The 22,596-nt window shown below is 40.9% G+C and overlaps 1 protein-coding gene across 6 annotated transcripts in view; it reads right to left on the bottom strand.

The window, feature by feature from the left end:
* The window catches only part of LOC141964007 (contactin-4), a 340,757-nt gene that overhangs the window by 84,585 nt on the left and 233,576 nt on the right, over positions 1–22,596 (bottom strand). For all 6 annotated transcript variants that reach the window (XM_074913777.1, XM_074913772.1, XM_074913774.1 and 3 more), the window contains 2 exons: positions 21,551–21,646; positions 1,615–1,818 (listed from right to left, as the gene is read on the bottom strand). In XM_074913777.1, coding sequence (XP_074769878.1) covers positions 1,615–1,818; positions 21,551–21,646 — 300 coding nt within the window. The remainder of the gene's footprint in view (positions 1–1,614; positions 1,819–21,550; positions 21,647–22,596) is intronic.

The raw sequence follows: 22,596 nt of genomic DNA, 5'->3' as shown, positions 1-22,596 counted from the left end.
TTGTCACATTTTATTCCCTTCTGTTGTTCATGCTTCTGAAGCAACATATATAATTTCTCTTCTCCAGTGTGATAGTGTGTTATATTCGGGTTTTATAGGGTTACTCTATGTGGAATGAAAAATTGAGACCTGTAGATTTTTAAAATGAAGCTTGCCTGTACTACTAGGGCAATCTTATTTTAAAATACACATTTAGCCTGTGTTCGGCTTTCAAGCACAGCCATCTTTGGCTCTATGGATATGACAGCACCTTCCTTGTTTAATTCAGGAATGTATTCCCCATCCCCTCAGAGGTTCAATTAAAGTTTCATATCTTTAATAAACAGCAGAGTGCACTTCAAAGGATCAGAGAACATTCCTGTGAATTACCTCAGGAAGGCAATCGGTCCCTGTAAATAAAGCAGAGTGTGCAGAGGAGCGATGCACTGGGGTAAAGCCCTTGGCGAGGCACTTTACAATCAGGCTGCCTAGCAATCATCCCACCAGCATCAGCCCCATCTCAGAGCAGAAGCAGACATCAAGCTTGATTGTGATAAATGGAAGCACTTTCAGCTAGGTAAGGTTTGCATAAAAGTCCTCTTAATGCAATACTTAAAAATATTTCTTCCTCAACACTGAAAATGTTAGTATGAGAGAAATTTAAATATTCCTCTTTATCTTTCATACATTAGATGACTTACCCTGGACTCAGAGGGACAGATTTACTGCCATCGTGTTTATAGAAATGCAGCCTTTGCTATAATGGAGAGCAGATCTGGCACAGACCTGGAAACAGCCGTCTTCACCTCTCCCAGCCTAACCGCGGCGCTTCCTCATTCCTGACAACGTTTCCAAACTCCCTGTCTGCGGGAACCATGTTGATGTGAAAGGGATGGCTACGGTCAGGAGGCTGGCAGCAACCAGCCGGTATTTTATAAGCAAGGAATTTTTGTCAGATGGCACTAGGTAACAATGGATCTTCTAGAAGTTTCTAATAATTCATTTTTATTTCTGGAACAAATGTCCTAACTGTTATCCTTTAAACAGACAAATTTCAATTATTTTTAATTGTAAATTAACATGCAAATTTAGTTTTCTTATCAACTCAAAAATGATGATGATACAAATCAATTGCCTATAAATTTAGAAATCCTCTTTTGGTTTCTTACTTTTTTGTATTATTCCACAGACTACTGAAAATAGCACTAATTCTGCTGGGATATACAGCCTGAGCTAACAGTTACTGAAACCACAAAGTGCTTTTGTTCACTTTTGGGCTGCATAAAATGAGCAAAACTAGTATATCCAAACCTAAAATCTATTTTATTTCCTGTCTTTGGCCAAGTATCACCAGGTTTTTCTTTTATAATTATTGCCGGATATCGAGAGTCGTTCCAGTAGTGGGAATAGAAAGCTTGGCCACAGCATCATAAACCCCACCACTGTCTATGACTTTGAACTGTAGCTAGAGCAGAGGTCTTGAGGCTCACTAAATCTCTGTGAAGGGGAAAATCTCTCCGTTTACTCTGATATAAATATTTCAGTCCATTTCTTAATTTCTGGGCGACAGCCAGTCAAAGAAAACAAAGCAAACTCTCCAACCCCAGCTCCCAGTCCCCCTCCTCTAAGTCCTACCGTCGTTCCTGAGGATGAGTGGGGTCGGGGGACCCAGGACTCTGCTGTTGGTCACCGTGTTTGTCACCACACATGTGTAGTTGCCCACATCTGAAGCTTCCACCTTCGCGATGTACAGATTCCCGGTCTCTTGCGAAACGAAGCGGCGATTGTCCTGGTGTACGAAGGTCGGGTACTCATTGAAGATCCACGCGTATGTGAGCTCTAGAAGCACAAGGTACCACCAGCATGAGTGACAGGAGGCACACCCTCACAGGGCACAGTCCATCCCAAGCTGGAACTGGAGCCCTGAAAATTATTTTCTCCCTGTCCCTTTTGGTTGGGGAAATTGGATCTATCACAGCCCATGAAATGATAAAAAGGTTAACATTTACCAAGTTCTCATCTTTATGGCTGCAAATATAAATTTTCAACTGTGACGCTTCTGAGCCTGCACACAGATCTAATATTCTTGTTGCTGCTTCAAGTTCTTCCAATCCAGAATATTTTACAAGCATCTCACCTTTTTGTCATGAACATTTCAGCCTGTCTCATGACTCTTCTTTTATTCTTTCTTATTATTCTTATTCTTTCCTTTAAAGACAGTTCAGAGGGGGTTCTGCCATGTTATCACACACTGTACATTTTCTTTCTTTGGAATTTCTGAATCAGCAAAAAACTGAACACTAAATTAAGCAACTATAATCTTCTATATGACTAATTAGGCAGTGCTCTGTGCTTTTTAAGGCATCTTTGGAAGTTACTTGAGTAATAAAAAAATGAGTGATGCCACAAGTGGTTGCAGAGTTTCTAAGTGAGGTTAATGCAACATAACCCTATTATATTTGCCTAAGACTAATGCCCAAACACCCTGAAAATGCTTGAAGAATTAAAGTGAACACAAGATTGCTGTAGTTTTCTAAGGGAAGTCTAATTATACTGAAAAGCGTATTCTTATTTTAATACTCTAATGAGTCATAACTGTAATTGACCTCAACTACCATTAGGTACTTTGGAAAATATATTCTGCCCTCATGTTTCACTGTTTACATATATAAGAGGCCGAACATAGATTGTTGCCTTTTATTTATTTATTTTTAACAACAGGATTATAAAACGCCTGCTTAGACTTTTAGGAAGATATGATAATTATGTTTATGTGGGAATATCTAATCATCATATTTACACATGTGCATCTAATTATAACTAACCTCATGCTGATGTCAAGAGGATACTCAGAGCAAATAAGGTACTACTTAGCTGGCTTATTATCTTCTGCAAGTAGTTAAGTTTTGGGTTGTTTTTTTTAAAAAAAATTTCCTCTTGGTGAACAATTATCTTGTTCCTCCAGAAGCATCCAGCAATAGGCAAATAAGCCTCACTGCCCTGGAGTGCACAGAGGCATTTAAATTTGAGTGAATCTTCATACAGCAGGTTTCCACCAAAGCCACCTGAGCTCTGCAATATGACAGTTTTTTGCATGGACTGTGGAATGGTGAATTGACCACACGTTCCTCAGAAAAACACAGAACTGGGGGGGTCTTTCTGGATCAACGACCCTTGTCCCACCCCATCCTTCCCCAGGAGGTTATGTAGTCCCATACATAAATATACCCTAGAAGCAGCAACGTTTTTCCTCCTACTTCCTGTTGTAAGTTGGTATTACTTTAATTGTTAAGAACCCTCTAATTTCCAGGTTAAATATTTTCATTACTAGTCTATAGCTATGTGCTTCTGGGCTAATGATGCCTTTAGCTTAGAGGGTTCTTGTCTCTTCGGTGGTGAGAGCCATCAAGAGCCCTTCTGCCTTCATTTTCAAGACAGGCTTTCCAATCTTCTAATCGCTGTAGTAGCTTTTCCTAGCCTCTGCCTTAACTAAAAGTCTTGCATATTTGTGTCATTTGAGCCGAGTGCCAGGTTGGAAACCCTCGGTAAGCAGGTCACAGGAGAGCAGGAGGCAAATGTAAAATTGTGCAAAAGTGGAGAGGTCTGATCAAAGAGAGCCCCAAATGGGGAGGATCTGAAATTCCTCCACACACAGGAACCCAGTGCAGGGGGAACTAAAGGACACCTACTTCTAGAGTGCAAAATGTCAAAACCTCCCCAAAAGCGATCTGCAAACTCTATTAATTTGGCTACATAAAACTTAGGAACATGATGAAGATCTGATATTACAGCTCTGCCTCCCTTTCATTACAACAAATCATTGTCCGGAAAACTACAACTGCCTGAATTACACAGCCTTAGGTATTAGGAACACTCTGTTACTGCTATATAATATTTTAAACAACTGGATAATTGTCTCTCTCTCTCAAATAACATGGGACTAATGGAACACAAAGCACAGGGAATAACGCAGACTGAAGCATCTATAAGTGCATCTGCTTGTGCAGCAACATGTAAAGAAATACTATATCAAACTCACTTTGATTTCCTTAGAGATCCTAGTGCAATATTTATGGCTTTTCAAACTTGACGGATTTCTTTTGATAAGGTTTCACATACTAATTGCTCTGGAAGTGATAGACAGTTCACATCCCATAGGCAATTTGTAACAACTGTGTAAACAGACACTTAAAATACAGCCTGAGATGGCTCCTGGTGACTGTGCGTGATTGAAACATTTACTGAAGTTACAGACACAGAGTCTTTCAGTACAAAGAATGAGCAGGAACAGGCAATTCGTGGTTCTCTAATTGCACATTAGACTCTACGTCCTTGAGGAATTTATTACAAACTTCTGTTTTCTAATTTGGGGCTCTTTTCATGTAATTTTGCCTAATTTACAACACTTTTAATTTATCCTTTAAAGCATTCAATAGGTTTCAAATACAGAATATTATCAGAAGATTTATGACACATATTTGCTGTTTTTAAAGAGAATCAGAAACTCCATGAACTGCAATCCCATTGTCAGCTGCAGGGCACCTGCCTGGTCCTCCACTGCAAAGACCTATTGATACTGTCCTTTTCTTCATTGCCCTGATGGCCTAGATTTCCATGACAGACCAGAATGAAGATTTTTGGGTGGCAAATCTTCACTTCTGAAATGATTATCGGCAAGGACAGGAGAATGGATAAGTTACTTGTGCATTTTTGGTACAGATGGTCTATGCACCCTGGTTTGAGCCATCACAAGATGGAAGACATTCAACCCCAAAACTTTTCTTGCTCTATTGACTACATGAAAAGCCTATTCATCTGCACAAATCCATGCTGATGGGTTACACACCCCTGGGTATTTGGAATACCCATACTACCATCACAGGCACATGCTAGAAGAAGAAAAATGGATTTCTTTTTGCCAAAAGAATACAGTTTTTTGTGCACAAGGTCATAAGTTGCTAGGTATTTGCTCTACTGGTCCAGTGCAAAGACAGAGACAGAGCATCCTAAATTAATTAACACCACTCACTATTGCAAAGAAACCTGTGGAAAATTTGTGCTTGTGAAGAGCAGTGGAGGTAACAGGCATGTTAGCAGAAGCTTGATTTGACTTTGGTCGATATGGATGGTGGGAGCGATGGGCACAAACACGCAGAGTTGTGAATCATTCCCAGATCAGAGATGTGGCAGGAAAGCCCATGGCACACCAGCAGATCATTAACCTCTTCTCCACGCTCCTTCCCCTGCCACTGCAGTTGAGACTTCCAGGAGAAGCTCAACGACATCAAGATAACACAGTACACTTATTAATATTTATGTCTCTGAGCTAGTGATTGGCAGGAGAACATGATAGGCAGTAAGTGGCAGGCTGGCTCTAAGCCTCAAACATTCATCTATGCAACATCAGGCAGGAACAGTCTTGATTTCTTGATTCAAAGCTCCATTGACAGACTTTTACTCAAGTTGCTATTTGCAAAGTTGTTTTACTTAAATGTGTGTGGCAGCAATACTAAAAAAGGAGCCAGATGCCTTTTTCTCCGCTCCTTTTATCCTTTTCAGAGACTCTCTCACAGTGAACAGTGAACCCTGATGCTCAGGCCACCTCTGTGTTTCAGGACCAGGTGTACTAACCACAAACACATACTCTGTGTCACACACAAATAACAGTGAGCCTTTAAAAATAGAACCCAAGGCCTCTGTCACTATCGCATGGCTAAATATCATGGTTTAACAAAATTTAGAGTATTCAGCAGTTGCCATCAACTTTAGCAATTAAAAAGGAAATAAATTATTCAAGCCACTTGAAGATAGATTTAGGAGGTTGAAGACAGGCCTTTTTTCTGGAGAAGCTGAGCCCGCCAGGGTGCTGCTGCTGAGCCCAGCGCCTTCACTCACCCTGGGGAACATGAGACATGCAAAGTAGTGGCAGTTGCATCACTTTGCCTTGCTGCATATTTTTTTTTTTTTTTTTCTCAGCAAAGTATGCAGCCCTCAAGGGTTTGCTTTTCCTGATCATGTTCACATCTTGTCATTTTTCTAAAGCATTTGATGATAAACTCTATTAAAGTGTGAGTCTCTCCTGTGCTGACCCCTCTGCTCAAGACAAGAAACAAAGCTAAAGACACTGCAGATTCTAAACTTTCTCTAAATTATAGCAAGTGGTGAAAAAAAGTTACTGAAAGCTGAACAGAAGTTCTGCTATGGGTAATTATTATAATTAGACAATATGATTTGCCAAAATAATGTTCTCTGGTCTTCTGTCTTGTCACATGCATACTATTTTGTCTTTGCCTTGTCTTTGCCTTTCAGTACAAGAAACTCTTTTGTGGTTTTTTGTTGTTTTTTTTTTTTTTTAATGTCTCTTCCATAAAGTCAGGGCTGCCACTTAAAAGGGTCTCTGTAGCTATTATGGGAAAACCTATTAAAACATCAAGATTATGGTAACCATAAAGCCGAATAGAAGAATGAAATTTTGAAATTAGTATTAGCCAAAAAATGGGAATCATTTATCATTTTTAATAAGAACAGTGTGGTACAATACACTATTATTTTTTATAGGCTTTACTGAAAGTTACAGAGATTAATTCAATCTTTAATGACTCCTGTAATTTCTATGTTATCACCTACTATGTCACTCTCAAGTTGGACAGGTGGGAACTGTTTTTCAGTGTGAAACAAAATGTTTGCAGCATTTCCTGTAAACCTTGTTGCACAAAAATTAGGCTTCATTACACATGGCAAGAAACAAATATGAAAATAAGGAAATTAAGAAAGTCCTCCCTTCGTAACAGTCCCAAACAACCCAAACTGTAATTGCGGTAGTACAGCATTTTCGAAGAGCAGGACATAATTCTGAGACATTTTGAAATGAAAGGTGAGGCCCATCCCAGTATATTATTAACAACAACAATTTAAATACAGATGTGGTGAATACAGCTCCATGAGTTAGGTTTGCACTTCCTTGATCATGCAGTTCTGTAAAATCCTGCTTGCTTTTATATTATTACAAATGCAATTTATTGTTAAGTGCAGGAAGTGCTGAAGTTCTTCTATTTTACTCCAGATCTCTGCTTTCCCTGTCACAGATGGGGCCCTTCAGACATCAGCTGACAGCAGTAGCAAAGTCATGCAAAGTTTTTCCTGGAAAGGAGCTATTCCCTCAACTATTGCAGTGCAACCAGTGGCAATGAGGAACTGGATCTCACATTATGCTTTGATATGATTTAGTACAGGTATGTTTCTTGGCTCAGTGGCCAGGATTGTGCTTGCCACAATCCGGGTTTCCATTAGAGAAGCTGATGCACACATAAGCCCAGTCTTTCTTCAACTACCAGCATTTGATGCACTCCAGGCTAGGAAGTGCCAAACGTCCACACCTGCTATTTATTTTATGTATTCAGATACTATAACAATATATTGCCATACAACACCCCAACCATACCCCATATGCTGCCCCCCATCCAGTTCATAAAAGTCATTCACATCGCAAAATCGTATCCAAGTTTGGCCAAGACGTTAATTTCCACTTATACAGAAACAGGATAATGTTGCCCTGAAGGGAGTGAGGGAATAGCTTGGCCATCTGCAGCTCCAGACACCTGCAATGAAGCCTGGTGTGAGACTTCACCCTGGCACACGCAGACAACACCCTGTTAATTCCACCTTCATATATACCTCTGTGACAGCACCCTGCAATGGGCCTGAGTGGGTGATGTCTCTGTCAATAACAACGTTGTATAAACTTCATAAAAGACTGATTTTTGGTGAATAATTTGTAGACTTTTTTTTTTTTTTTCCCCCCTCTGATTGCTTGCATTCCTTGGTGTTCAAATTTCCCTTAAGTGGTACTAACAGGGTGTTTTGATGGTTACGGTAAATGTGGGCAACGATAAAGCGTAACTGATTATCTGATGAGTGTCCTGCAAATTCATTCTGTATTCTCATCTTGCTTACTAAATTTTGCTGTCAGCTTATAGGGGACATTCATAATTTCAAATTTCACTATGATTTGATTAAGCAATCAACATCTGTAGCCCCATGAATAACACAACACGAGATGGAAAGGAGGCTCAATGCACCACGACATGCTGTCTGAGAGTGCACTGGGGAAGAGGAAACAGGATTATCAGGGAAAGACGAACCCCTGGCACAATGTACCATGAATGTGGCCCTACCCAAACCCCCAGGGCTCCTCTCCACCCATACCAGTCATCTGCTGGCAACTGCACTGCAGTTTCTGCAGTTTTTGACCGTTTTTCTCTTTCACACTTTTATTTTAATAGTAAAGCTATGTGAATTATGCACTGTACACATTTTTTGTGGGCCTACAGACCATTTCATTGCCCTGCTAGCACATCAGATCAATTTTTTATCTTCTCCTCTTAAATAATTTCTGAATAATTTAAAGAAATCAACCTGGATGGAACCATCCCTTGGTAATTCTCCCCTTGACTCCGTCCACGCTCTGCCCCCTCCATCACACAGTGCTGCCCAGCTACGTCACACCACAGCTTCTGTACCTTGAATGCAGGTTTTAATAAAAAGAATAATGAATAACAAACAAGATTAATCTAAAGTTAATTACACATTTTTGGATGAACCTTCATCTATGCTAAACCTGACGATGCAGTTACTCAGCAGCCAGCCAGTTAACCGTTTACACACAAAGAAATGTGCTGTCCTTGCCAGATGGGACAGGAAAGAACCATGTGCCCTTCATCTTTGCTAATGTTAGTGAATTGGTTTGCAGATTTTGACTTGGAACAGTGTGAAAAAGCCACTGTTGTCTGTAGTGATATGGTGATGATGGGAATCATCATAAAGACATGAAATCATGGAAGACAATGAACAGACCTTGAGAGGTCAATTCTCCAACCCGAGTCATGGTAACTATGACATCTTTGAGGTTTTTTAAACTTTTTCTTACAATCCATTGACAACAGTGTACAAATTCAGATATGGTCTAACAGGGTGCAACACACACCAGCAAGGAAATGGGACCATACCACAGGCTGCATTGCTGGCATCTCCTGACCACACACTAACAGTAACACAAGTGGCCCCTTTCTATGTGGGGGAGATTATTCTTGTAAATATAACTGTGCCTGTGTGTTTGTTAGTGCTGGTTTATGGTAACAGAAAAGATGGATACACATGTACATGGCATGTACATTAATGAGTCAGAAGTGTGTAAGAATGAAGAAAATGTACAAATCAGACCGGTTCTGTGTCAGACACATCCTCACAAGCAATCTGCAATGCATGCAGGGTTGTGGCTGCTTCCCAGACCCTCGACTCCATGCTTGCCCAGTATACAGAGCTTCACCTATGGGTAATTAAAAAGGTGAGAAGTCTTCATTACCTGAAGGCTAATCAATAATCACCTGTATCTGTTGCATCTCCATTTTTCTGTATCTCTAAAATGGTTAAATATTTGATGGCTAAATACAATTGACCTGGCTTATCTCTTGCAAACAGCTTCCAGCCTCAGTCGATGGCTGGCTATGCTGGCTGCCATGGCACAGGGAACATTAATGATTACTGCACTGTGTCGCCGGGGATTTCGACAAAATTTTAACCTGATGTCCCCTCAGGGAGAAAAATCAACAGAAGCCTTTATCTATGACTGAATGGGAAATGTTATGAGATGGGAGCCCCGTGCTGTTGTATTTTGACTGTAACTACAGTTAAATACGGAAACTTAATTCAAAAATGTCTGATGAGCAGCAGACATCCTCCTGCACTCCCACTGATCCAGCACACGGGCTGGCAGGTTTTGGAAGAAATTATACGGGTTTTCTGTCTGACAATCCTCATAAACTGTCTTATAGACATTTACAGCTCAGCCTGGTCTTGCCTGAAAAGAAAATCCACAAAACAACCCAACCTGTATTTGTCATAAGGGCTTATGATACCTTTGGGGGACTAGGTTCAGTGTTGACTGAAACTGGTGAAACTTGCCTAAGATTAGATTTGATGCCACTTAGTTTCATGCATCCTTGGTTTAAACTTAAATTTTTGGAGTTAGGCTCAACCCAGTAGTGACCCAGCTGCTCTTGGACCAGGCTCTGGGGAAGGCTCAGTCCCTCCAGCCATCCCCCTTCCCAGTGGAGATGAAACCTTGAACTAAATCAGCCAGACACTCAGAAAGTTTGGTTGCTGGGTCCGTCAAGAAAGATACTGATGCATTAAAGAAGGGAATTATGAATTGAAAGCTTACTTCTGCTAAGGAAACTTTCTGGGAAATCATCAGATAGGCAAACCTGGAATGAAACACCATCACCCCCCAATAAGGATTACCCACAGGTAGTCATGACAGCCAATTTACAGCGAAATAAACCTTTAAGAAAAATCTTACCAATCATGCAATGTAACATGCCATGTAACTACATCAAGCCAACCCCAAAAAAGAGCAACAATGCAGACAGCACTCACAAGTGGGTAAATAGCTATATATTTGCTACAACCTTTAGCCCTACTAATCACACAACACTGTACTTCTGGAAGCCAGGAGATGCATGCTTGGTCCCCTGTGACACCGATTCACACCTAGATGATTTCACAGTTTTTCCCACTGAGCAATGTATAGATCTGTATGACGGTCTCTCTGTTTCTAAGTTGATTACAATGAGGAAATTCTGGTAAAAAAAGAATAATAGCTTGATATGGTCCACAGAGTGGCATAAACATCCTTCCAAAGAAACACTCATCTTCACCTGACAGCCAGAGATAAAGTGCCTCTGTGGCAGATACTGTCAATAGCAAATAGAAAAGAGAGGAAAGATTGGCCTCAAGAAAAGATAAAGGGGGCTGGACTGAAGCTGCTAATTACTTATGAGCAAACATCAAATGAGAATAAATATGCTGTAAGCTGGGCATGTGCATAAATGATGCCTTACAATGATTTTTAATTCTGCACTGTATTTTTGCTGTGAGAGATTCAATTGTTGCTTATATTTTCCAGGCTTGCTCTACGTAAAGTGCTACAGATATCACCTTAAGGAATGAGTCACAGATTTAATCCATCAGTTTGTTTTCCGTTTAAAGTCAGAGAGAGTTAGCCTAAAAATCTTTTTTTTGTGCACTTGCTTTGGTAAAGCTAAAGGTCCCTGGGCTTGTTTTAGAACATATTTCAATGTGACCCAGCTAATCCTTTAATACCAGCTTTCACTACCTTTGATCAGCCTCTTACTGTAGCTATAAGAGATTAGATCAAACTTTTAAAAAAAGAAAGTCGGTTGCAGAGAATTTTTTTACTGACGTGAATTAATATTATGATCAACTCCAAGGCTGAAATATCTGGCCAAGCATTGTGGGTGGTATGTCCTTTACAGGAGATCTCTGCACAGACAGGCACCACTATGTGATGCTATGGCACTTGGCTGAAGTACACAGAAAAAACCATTCTTTTCATGTAGTTGATAGATAAACAGTGTTTTGATATCTACTAACATCATGATTGCACATTTAGACATTCTATATGTATCAGGTAACAGAAAATGCCAAAACCAATACTCCCATTTATTTTCCAACAAAATATCACCCCCCATAGGAAGGAGTGCTCCTGCAGCCAGGACTATTGACTTAATTGAAGCAGTATATGCTTCTGAAAACCCAAATTTGATTGCAAAAGTGGAGATACATCAATGCTGTGTTTGTGTCAGCAACACACTTTCTGCTACAACCATCTCAAGGGAGCTGAAAGTAATCAGCCTCGCTGACCGCACCCGAGAGCTTTGTCTGAAGAGGCCAGCTAAAGCTCGGTTTGGAGGGTAACGGTGGTGGTGGCCACGTGATTAGCAGAGCCTGGGAGCTAGACTCAGATCTCTAATTTATTTTATAAAGAGATCACAATATGTTACAACTTTCGATAAATGCCTATTGACTGAATCCTGTCAGATGACAGATTTCAGTCATGTTTAGCCAGCCCTGCCAGCTCTACCCCCTTTCAATACCATTTCAATCTTCATTTAGAGATGACTGCAACTGAACAAGAGAATAAACCACATGACTAGCTCGCAGATTATTTCTTTTTAAAGATGTCATGAGCTGTCACTGATAAATAAAAAATCTATTCATGTCATGTTCCTTATTATTTTGGTATTGCCAAGGTCTTGTTGAGCCTCTTCTAGGGAGGGTACCTCCCTCTGGGAGGGCAGCATGTGTCACAAACCCGAGGTCCTACCTCACTGTCTGTCGGTGACAGTCCAGCTGGAACACAAATGTGTAATGGTAGGTGGTTGGGAGGAAGCTTGCAGTGGTGCTGACACCAAAGGTGATGAATGACATCACAGGAAATTTGGGTCTCAATGCCTGTGTCAAGGTCTGTTCTTGACTGCGACCTTATTTTGCAACTCTTGCTCACAAAAGCTGAAGTGTTGCAGATCACATACACCAGCTCAGGTGCTTAAATTAGAGTAAATCTAAAATGATCTTGGCATTTGTAGCATTGGAAATATTTGTAATTTCATAAATTTCTCAATTGAAACTGCACTGCATGTTCTCTGTGCTGTCAGAAATATCAAGCTTATGCATTCCCGAATTCACGAAGAATTTATTCTTATTACTTATCCTCAAATATGTTGATAAACTTGTGCACAAACTGAATCAGCAGTTTTAGAGAAAGGGTTATGCCAGATTAGTTTTAATCTAATCCATTTCTATCTCCTGAGAAGCTTTTTACTTCTTGCTTTTAATAATTTAAACAGTGACTGTGGCATAGTATAAAAAATATATGATCAAGATGCACTTTAAGTAGAAGTTACATCTCTCAATCACTTCTTATTTAAATGAGGGTTTCATATGCCTGATTTTAAGTTTAATGAAAACCATTTTTGCTGAACTGTAATAATCTTCAACACGTGGAACCAGATGGAGAAGAATTACTCTCTCCTGCGGCTCCCAGAGCTGGTGAGGAAGCCCCATGTCTGACCAACCCGCACTCTGTAGTACTACTACTGAAAGAGATACCTTGAGTGAATTTGGGGTTGTCAAGAAGAAATGCTGCCAGGCTGCTTAGATCTGGTTGCAGATTTTGGGAGCATCCCTCCAATTCTCATGAGCTCGGACCTGGCCTTGGAGTTATGCTGCAAAGCACTAGGAATTGGCAGGTTTGGGGAAGTTGTTTTCTGGTTCTTGGCTTGAGATAAGTCACTCGGAGGATTTTTGAGCTCGAGAGCTTATACTCTGGAAACCATTTTAAAAATGTTGACACTTTGGGCACAGGAATTTGACTACTGTATGGGGACGTGTGAGTGGCAGTCACTATTAAGAGGAAGAATTGATAACAGATTCAGATATTTTTGATGCCACACCATTTGCTCTCCTCTTGGTCTTCTCCATCTCCCATACATCTCCAACACATACGCTGCATCCTCTTCCAATAAGCAGCACCTAGACAAATCCTGTTTGAATTTTATCTTTTCCTACGCCAGGAAAGACACCTGTGAACCGCTGAGCCCCAGCTTGCAGGGAACACCACCCTACTGTGGTATTTTCTTGTCTGTTTGGAAATCGAGCCTTCCTTCCACCCCCCGCATCCTGCAAGGGGAACCATCCGTTCACAACATGGTTTAACACGTGCTCTGGCGTGGACTTATTCATGGCCACAAATGCTTTGGGGTGTCCTGCTCCCACACAGACTCATCCACAGCTCACAGTTCCTTCGACTAGAGTTCACACTGGAGTTCCAGCCTGTACCACATCTGCCAACACCAATGCCACTGCCACATTCAAATATGTCAGAAGCATCATTGAGTAGTGCTATTACAAAATATTTCTCTGACTCTTTCTTCCTTTTCTTTCCCAGCCCTGAGGGACAGTTTACCTGCTCATATTTTTGCTCCAACCTTTGGAGTAATCCACGAAAGGCTGATCAATGACCTTGCAGCATTCTGACAAATAGCTGAACCAACTTGCAACCAGCTTAGCAGATTTTTTGCTTGGTTTCCTAGAGAAATGGAACTTTCGCAACCACGTTGCCCACCCATCTGTGAGATATGCCTCTCTAAATTAGCTTCTCACTAATTGGAACCAAATCTGACCAAGCAGCAAAGGCTTATGAAGACATTAAGACAAGAGAGAGAGAGAGAGAGAGAGAGGGAGAGAAGAAACTATTAATACTTCAATAAGAAGGCAGGGGTAGTTCAGCACTTTGGCAATCTGCTTGGCAAAAGGCAACTACCCAGTCCTGGGCCAATGAGTTGTGCAAGAAGCACATTTTTAAAAAGCTCAGGGCATACACACTGGGAGAAACTATAGGAAGATAAAGGCTGAATATTAAGGTGACTGTAGTGGAGTGGAGTGAGGACATAAAAAGTTAAAGGTTACCTGCAATGTAAGAAATATGGCAGGAGAAGCATTCTCATCCTAACAAATACAGGAAAGTAACGGAACTTGTAGGATTCAACTTTCTCCTCTGATGATGATTTCATATTAATGGGAATGCACCACAAGAAAAAGATCTGGTACTAAGAAGCTGATTTAACACTTAGGGGAACATGTGCTTCAAGGTTCTTGCCCAAAGCCATTCCGAATTTCTCATCCAGCAGAAATGCTAGATGCATTCATGCAGCAGCATAAATGTTGCAGAGCAGGCAGAACAGGCTGATGCTGCCTGGGCAGAAAGAAACAATCTCCTGCTTTTAGGTGGATGTTAGGTGAAAACGTCCTTGGTCTCTTTGGCTATGAGCTATTTCTAGAGTAATTTCTTCCCTTTCCATTACCTCTTTTCAAGGTTAACTGTTTTCCAAAGTTTTAACATAAACTTTGCTTAATGTTTACTGTAAGGACGCCAATGGAGAATATTACAAATGTTTGTTCCCATTGTTACAAAAATGGCTCTAAACATTTGTTAATAAAGTATTTTCATAAGTGACAAATGAAAAGGCACTGTGACAGTTTTCAAAGAGAGAGAAACAACTGAAAGGTTGGCCGTATATAATGGAGAGTAAAAGGGCACAAATACTTAAGAACAAGTGAATAAAATTGTTCCAAAGCCCTCCCTGCCACGCAGAGCTGCTAGGGAGTGAAAGCCCCATACATTGATTCTCTGATGGTATGAAAATGCCTGATATTTGCTTTTTCCTTCTGCACTGCTCTGGTTAGTTTTCCCAGTTTTTCTCCCCTTTCTCATTGTACTACGCAGGGGGCTGTATAAGCACACAGGAGAATACAAGATGTGATTTGCCAAATAGATTATTTATGAGATAAACCCTTCAAACCATTCATCACATAATAGAGGCCATCAGCCAGACTTACAGCCAAACATTTTCACTGTTTCCAGCCCATGAAGTGCCCATCATCACTTTAAAAAAAAAAAAAAATAATAAAAGGAGAGGAAAAACTGACCAGACGAGTAAGCAAACACTAATCATTTTTCTGCAGAGCACAGAAGTGGTCTTAGCACCACTGTAATCAGTAAAGTGTTTTCTGAAAACATGTCTGGTGTCTACACTTCACTACCTACTGTACAGCATGAAAGGCTGAGATTGAGATGAAATCAGAATTGCCATCTCTTCTGTCAAATGCTAAAATTTAGTTAGTTCTAGTTGATTAAGCTGTGCAACAGAACTAAAAGTTCTCCTAGCTACTGGGAAAAAAAACCAAAAAAAACCAGGCAGGAAAGAACGAGAAAACATGAACACATCCATTATGTGAAAAGATGTGAAAATAATTCTCTGTCAACATTTCAGCTCACAGACACAGACTCCACGGCTGTGTTTCCAACAGGAGTAACGGCATCAGATGGGAAAGAGTTATTTGAACAACTGAGCTTTAATGAATGTCCTCCGCTACAGGAAGATGGAATTTCACAAACACATTGAGAACATGGGCACTGCAGAGAGACAGAAAATTTATTTAACTCTTGCCTTTGTTCAGTCAGAGAGTTCCCAGACACTCAGGAAGGTCACCCAACTCCACAGCAAAGAGCAGAGGGACAAGGTGTCAGGGGAGTGGAGGTTCAGGGCTAGAAATCACGCTGGGAAGGTTCAGTTCCTGGGTCTCCTTAGAGGCCCTAAGCAAGGGGGCAGGAGAAGACACGTCCTGTAGAACCGTCAGCAGGTTTCCATCTGCATATCTAAGCACTCTGCTATCTAAAGAAGCTATCAGCCAGTTTATTTCTTGCATGGATTACTGAGATAAATTAGAGTGAAAATAAATATGATACAGATGTGATGAGTGGTAGTATGGGCTACAGACACAGAGATCTCAGAATAAGACATAGCTCTAGGGAATGCAAAGGGAACACAAAATCTAAATAATCAAGTAACTGAGAGATAATTTTCACCAGTTCTCTGTGTACATTCACCATTTCTCACGGCACTTGGAAATCTCAGTCTCCAGCTCTATAGGGTTTTCCCACAAGGGAAGGCAGGCAAATGTCATGAGAACATTGTGTATATACATCTTTCTAAAGACGAACCAAGAGAAAATCGGGGGGGGGGGGGGGGGGGGACGGGACGGGACGACGACGACAAAGGAAATCCTGAAAGACAAGTTCATTTATCTCACCAAAGAAGGGAGGGGGAAGGATTTAGAGACTCATTTGTTCTGCACGTGTATGGGTATGCTACCAGGCTGTCAAGGGTAACATGCCTACCTTTCTAAGATTGTATTTTTTTAATCTCTAGATTCACAATGAAATACGGGGGGTGTTAGAAGGTGTTTGAAAATTGTTGTAGTTAAAATATTAACTAACCCTGCTTTGACTACCAAATAAATCTAGTAAGAGTGGCAGCTAAATGATTCAGTTCCCACAAACTTAAATTAAGAGAATTATTTGGCACAAAGGAATATTTTGGTCTTAAAATTGGAGATAAAATCAAAAGGACGGTGACCTCCAAATACTTCCCAGGCATAACCTCTATGGAACTCAACTTATATTCAGGTCCCTGAGAAACAGAAGTGAGTGTTTGTTTTGGTTTTGGGGGCTTTTTGTTTGTTTGTTTCAGTTATTTTTATCTTAACAAATAAATGTATCTCGTCAAATTTGATTACCAATACTGAAAAAAAGCAAACAAGAAAAGCTGAACTGTTCCCACCTAAGCTCCTCCTAGGTTGTTTTGGTTTTGTTTTTTTCTTTTCGTCTTGTCTAGCAACTACAGCCCAGTCAATTACTCCTACTACAGCTCTTCTGAAGAGTGACAGCAGATGGTATTGATCTAGCAGGACTTTGAAAGTGTAAACCAATGTAGCAGTGTTTTATAGCATCCAAATTATAGAGCTCACCCTAAGACATGCTGAGATACCTTAACTAGGCTCATCAAAAAAGTAATAAAAACTTCTTGATGTTCCTCCCATTTCCAAACCCATTATTGCAAGTGTTACTGAAGACTGCCCAGTTAAAGCTGTGGTAGCAGCGAGCGGCTGCAATAGGGACCCTTGTGTGTTTGTTGCAACAAAGCCGAATTTTAGCTACATGCATAATTTTATGATTTTTGACTGTTCTCTCTTGTCCACTTAAATACCTGCAGACATCCATCGTGCTGCTACATGGGCCCTAAATGTCATGTTCCCATAGCAATGTTTCCTCTTACATTATTTTTTCTGTAGAGCTTCACAGGTAGAATGGTCAACACACAACCACTGTTAGGCATTTGATTAAAAAAGCAGTGGAAATGGGCAAAAACCCTTCACACGCAGGGTAATTATCTCAGAAAACATGCTAACAACCCAGCTAGCTTTCTGCTAGTTCTTACACTGATTTAGTGTATGTAGATGAACAAATGGGGAAGGGAAAAAAAAAAAAAAAAAAAAGAAAAAGAATTGAAAACTTCTAACAGACAAGGCACCATAAATATGGCAGGACTGGCTTTGGGGGCTCAAGCATCCACTGCTCCAAGAGCAGAAAATATGACAGAAGCCAATTTACATTTATTCTGATTTTCAGTCCAGCGACTTCCTGAGCTCCAGATGAACATTTATTTTCCAAATTTCCAGCACTCAGCAAGCACTTCATCATAGGAGGCAATTGCATCATTATGCTGCTTAACAAAATGTAACACCAGGATGAACTGACCTGACAAAATAGTGACTCCCTGCTGAAACCATGCTGCAAGAAATATACATTTCATTTTCATCTTGGGGGTCCAGGGTGGAAGCCTAGATTCATATGCTGAAATCTCAACTCATATTAAACTAAAAATTGGGACAACACATGGTGATGCCCAAATTGTTCTGTGCAAGCTGTATGCAGCTCATTTTATGATGCTGAAAATACTTGTTAATCATTTGGACTCATTTTCAGGATGAATTTCTTGCAACATTTGAATAGTAGGAAGCTATTTATTTGGTATCATTAAGAAGAAAAAAACCTCTCAACAACTAATGTATGTAGGCCAACATAATTTCACTTTTAGCTGCCTTTAAATATGGCTGTTTCTAAGTAGCAAAGTATTAGAGTGAACTACAGCTGAAAGGACAAAAGTGGATTCAGATTGCCTTTTTTAAGTAAAATCCATCATTTTTAAGACCAAGATGACCAATGACATAATAGTGGATAGGAAATGATTCCCTTCTAATTTACTACTTTTCTAACTGGTAAAGGGCATAAAAATCCCATGCCTCACCTCTTCAGAGCAACAGCTGCTCTCAGATTGAATAGTTTTGCTTTTTCTTTTTTTTTTTTTTTTTTAAGGCATCCTTTTCAATGCAGAACAGAAACTAAAGTAAAAATTTAATTAAAGAAAAAAGGTAGATTTTTTTTTTCCCCCAGACAGTTCTATGATTCAGCCTTGGTCATTAATGTCCCCAGGCACTTTCTGCAAGGATGATGAAGTTAGCTTTGCTGTCCTAATCAAGTTCCAAAATAAGTAATTGCATTTTCTCTATCTTAATGCCACTCGCACTTTCAACAAGATATATTATTTTTCACTTCTAACCTGAACGTTTTTTACTGTTGCACTACCATGTCAAATACTTGCAATCCCAGCAGCGAGATATTGGGGTATTGGAAGGAACTGATCTCTACAGCTTTGCAAACGCTACCTTGGACCCTGGGGATGGAAGCTGCCCATGAAACACAGCGGTCTTCCGACATGAAGCTACTTCCCAGTGATATCTGATATTCTCCTATGAACCTCCATCTGCCCAGAGCTGGAACAGGAGACAGCTGTGGTAATTGTGCAGTAATTGCTAGAGACCAAATAGCTTTGATTACACTGGGAGACATGCAGTTGGCTAACAGAAACACGATGCACGCTGCTGAAAAGCATTAACTTTGCAGTTGTGACTTTTAAAACTCATCCTTATTTCTAACCTTAGGAGGAAGGAAAAGGAGGAAGGAAAAGTACAGGAAAATACCACCACAGAGAAGATCTAATTCCTGAAGAACAAGGGACCTATCTTGACTTTCCATTAAATACTTCCTACATAAACCAGGAAACAACCACCAGAGTAACTCCAGCCCAGCTTAGTTACAAAATTGTAATAGTATCAATTTAGACTAATTGTGGATCTGGCTACAATTAAATCATTTTCTAGCTGGAACAGAGCAGGTCATAGATGGTTGTCACATAGGGAGTCGTTCTCATCCAAATAATTGAGGGAAATAATTACCCTTCAGTTTTCTGCCTTTCTGGGCACCAGAAATGTGATTTTTCTCCTGGTCACCGTAAGATACTTTTTCCCACATACTAAACCCAAACTGGAAACAATGGCAGCACCTTTCTGTAATGTTTCTGTATCATCAGTGCTTACACCCAGTCCAAAACTGTCCCCCAAATCACCTGAACAAACATACCATAGTTTCCTTCTCACTGCTTACACAAACCACCACCAGCCACCGCATCTCAGCGCAAGGTGTTCATCCTGCAAACATTTCTTACGGCAAAACTGAAAATCTCAGTAACCACAGAGTGAATCTTTGCTAAGGGTACGAAAACAAAAGTGCACGATTCCTGCCTCGTGCTTGCATTGTCTGTGCAATCCCCGTGTCCCTCTGTGAGATGGCAGGCTACTTGCCTGGGGAGAAACGGGAGCCAGCACCGCGTGGCCACTGGTGCCAGCTGGAGCGGGCTGTGCGGGTGGGCTTAGTTCTAACTGGAAAAGCATATGAAAACTCAGGCCTTGCCTCTTCAGAGCAGTACAGCTCGGCAGCCATGCCAGGCCCTCCTGGACCTGGCCTGTTGATACTCTCCACCTTCACGCAGCACAATGAGTTTGGGATAGGATGAGGGTGAGCACTGCTCTTCAGCCTCACGTTCAAGGCACGCAGATGAACGGGGTTTAAAGATCACAAAGCATTTATGTTCCAAATCTCCCCTCCCTTCTTCACTATGGAAATGAAGCTAAAGCTGATGTTTCACGTACAGCAATGCAGACTGCAAACAAGTTCATGGCTGATCCACAGCCCCTCTTCAGTGGTTTTTAACATCTAGCTTTCGCAGCTGCCGTGGCCAGGCACAGGGTGGGCCAGACGCAGTAACTGCTGTGGGTGCCAGTTTCCATAACTATATGGGGATGTACACGCCACTGCCCCTGCTCTAAACAGCGAGTATGATGTGACAGGTGCAAAAATGACAAATTAGTAAGATTTTAAGAGGGGAGCAATCATGCTGTAATACAACTATAGTACACTCTACAGAGTATGTGTCTCTAAGACCACTTTAACATCACAGATTTATTTTTTTTTGCCTATCTGCTACTGCAGCTTTTTCACTTCTCCATGACAGTAAGAAATCTGCCTCTTTCTGAGGTGTTAGAGACACCAGTGACTGTCAAGAGAAGACAGGTAATGTCATTTTCTGTACAGCCTGTATTGCTGGACACTCAACGAGCCCTGAGATACAGTTAGCACCTGTCTGTGTAATAATAATGGATTTAAACATATCACCAGGTAAAATCAACAGTGCACAAAGTGGCAAACCTTCAGGGAATTTCGGTAGCAGAGTTTCTCTATCCTTCTGTCTGGACCTTCAGATTATCATTTCCAGAAGATGCAGGTGTGAAGATCAGGACAGAATACAGTGGTGTCTTCAGCATCTCTATGTAACTTGCTGGAATGTTATTTCTCCCTCTCCTACAACACTTTCCCTCACCTCTCACTTCCGTAAAGACAGTAGGAAGAGTATGTATTGCCATTCCAGAAATAAATCACCCTATGAGACGTGGACAACTGCTAATGGATCCCCAACACTCAGGAGACAAAAATAGTGACAATGAGTATTTTAAAAAAAAAAAAAAAAGCACAAAAGTGTCTCTGTCAGCAATCTTCAACCTTTTTGCAGAAGATACACCTAGGCCACACAGAGAAAGGTTTCTAGAAGTTGCACAAGATCTTGGCCATGTCTTCTATATATGCACATATTGCTTTAGTTTGCATCAGTTCATCTCCTTAGTGCATATTTATCTGCAGTAAAATTAGGCTCCTTCTCTGCTCTTACACCCAACTGGAGCTCTCTCAGTGTGTTTGGTCAATAGGACTCCTCAGCACGACCCATTCGGTCAGGCTGGCACAGCCTTCTCCTTCAAGGTGTGCCATTTTAAACTTCCTGAAACCTACCCTGAGAATGAAAACTGCCACTGCAAATTGCCACTGAGCGCTGAAAGCAAGAGAAGGAAATGGCTTTACCTCCAGAATGTGGCGGTGGCCCACACAGCAGCACCATGCCCTGGCCCTGGCGGACAGACACGGTGCTTCTTGTTCTGGTTTTGAAGTTCTCAAGATCTGCCAAGAGAGAAAGAACTCAATTAATGGGAGTTTAATTTTTTTTTTTTTCCCCTCATGAGAAGGACAGAAGGTTCATTAGGACTTTGCTGTGGGACAGAGAAACAAAGTGAGCATCAGCTTGAAAGGTGTGTTGGTGAGACCTGGATGGGTCATGGGGCAGTGGGAGAAGGCTTTGGCAGCAAAAATGTCTCCACAGGCTGCAAGGCTGGTAAGGGGGAAAAGGTGATGATTTACCTGGGGCAGAAGACATACCTAGATAAAACTCCAGCAACCTACAATGCTGCTAGTTTTATTTTATGAATTTATGAAGAATTACTGCCCTAAATAATCAGTCAATTATGTTATAAGCCAGTTCTGTTTCCCTTTAGAAGACTTGTTACTGATGCCTTTGCAACCTGTGTGTAGAAACCCTTCCTTTCCCATAAGGTAGTCTTGCAGTAGCTGTATGTTAGCCACACAGTGCTTAAATTAAATTCCCCCTTCCACCTCTCTCCTTTTCCTGCCCTTCAGAAGCCAGGCACTGCAAAAATGCAACTCCCTCTCTTCTCTCCCTGCACAATGAATTCAAGAAACTTGCTATTAAGTGACGAGGTGACTCTGTGAGCTGAGCAGTGGCACCAGGTATTGATCAGCACCATCAGCTGCTGCGCGGGAGCACTAAAACACTGAATCACTTTTATCTTTAACAGACCCTTGCATTTCAATTTTCATTTTTTTTTGCTTTCCAAGTAGCTGAGCTGTGGTTTGGTGATTACAAACCTGTTGTCAGTGCAGTTGGGAACCAGAGAAAACACACAGGTGATAAATATTTAACAGCAGGAACTAGTAGGAACATCATTATAAGGTTACAAGGATGAAAAATTAAGCCTTGATTTTTATCCCCTCTTGAAAATGTTTTCTGGAAGCACTGGCATGCATACTTAAAAAAAAATTAATAAATAAAAACA

The sequence above is a fragment of the Athene noctua genome, chromosome 10 (genome assembly GCF_965140245.1).
Source record: "Athene noctua chromosome 10, bAthNoc1.hap1.1, whole genome shotgun sequence".
Taxonomy (NCBI): Eukaryota; Metazoa; Chordata; class Aves; order Strigiformes; family Strigidae; genus Athene; species Athene noctua.
The sequence above is the reverse complement of the archived record's forward strand: the minus strand, read 5'-3'. Positions and strand labels throughout refer to the sequence as shown.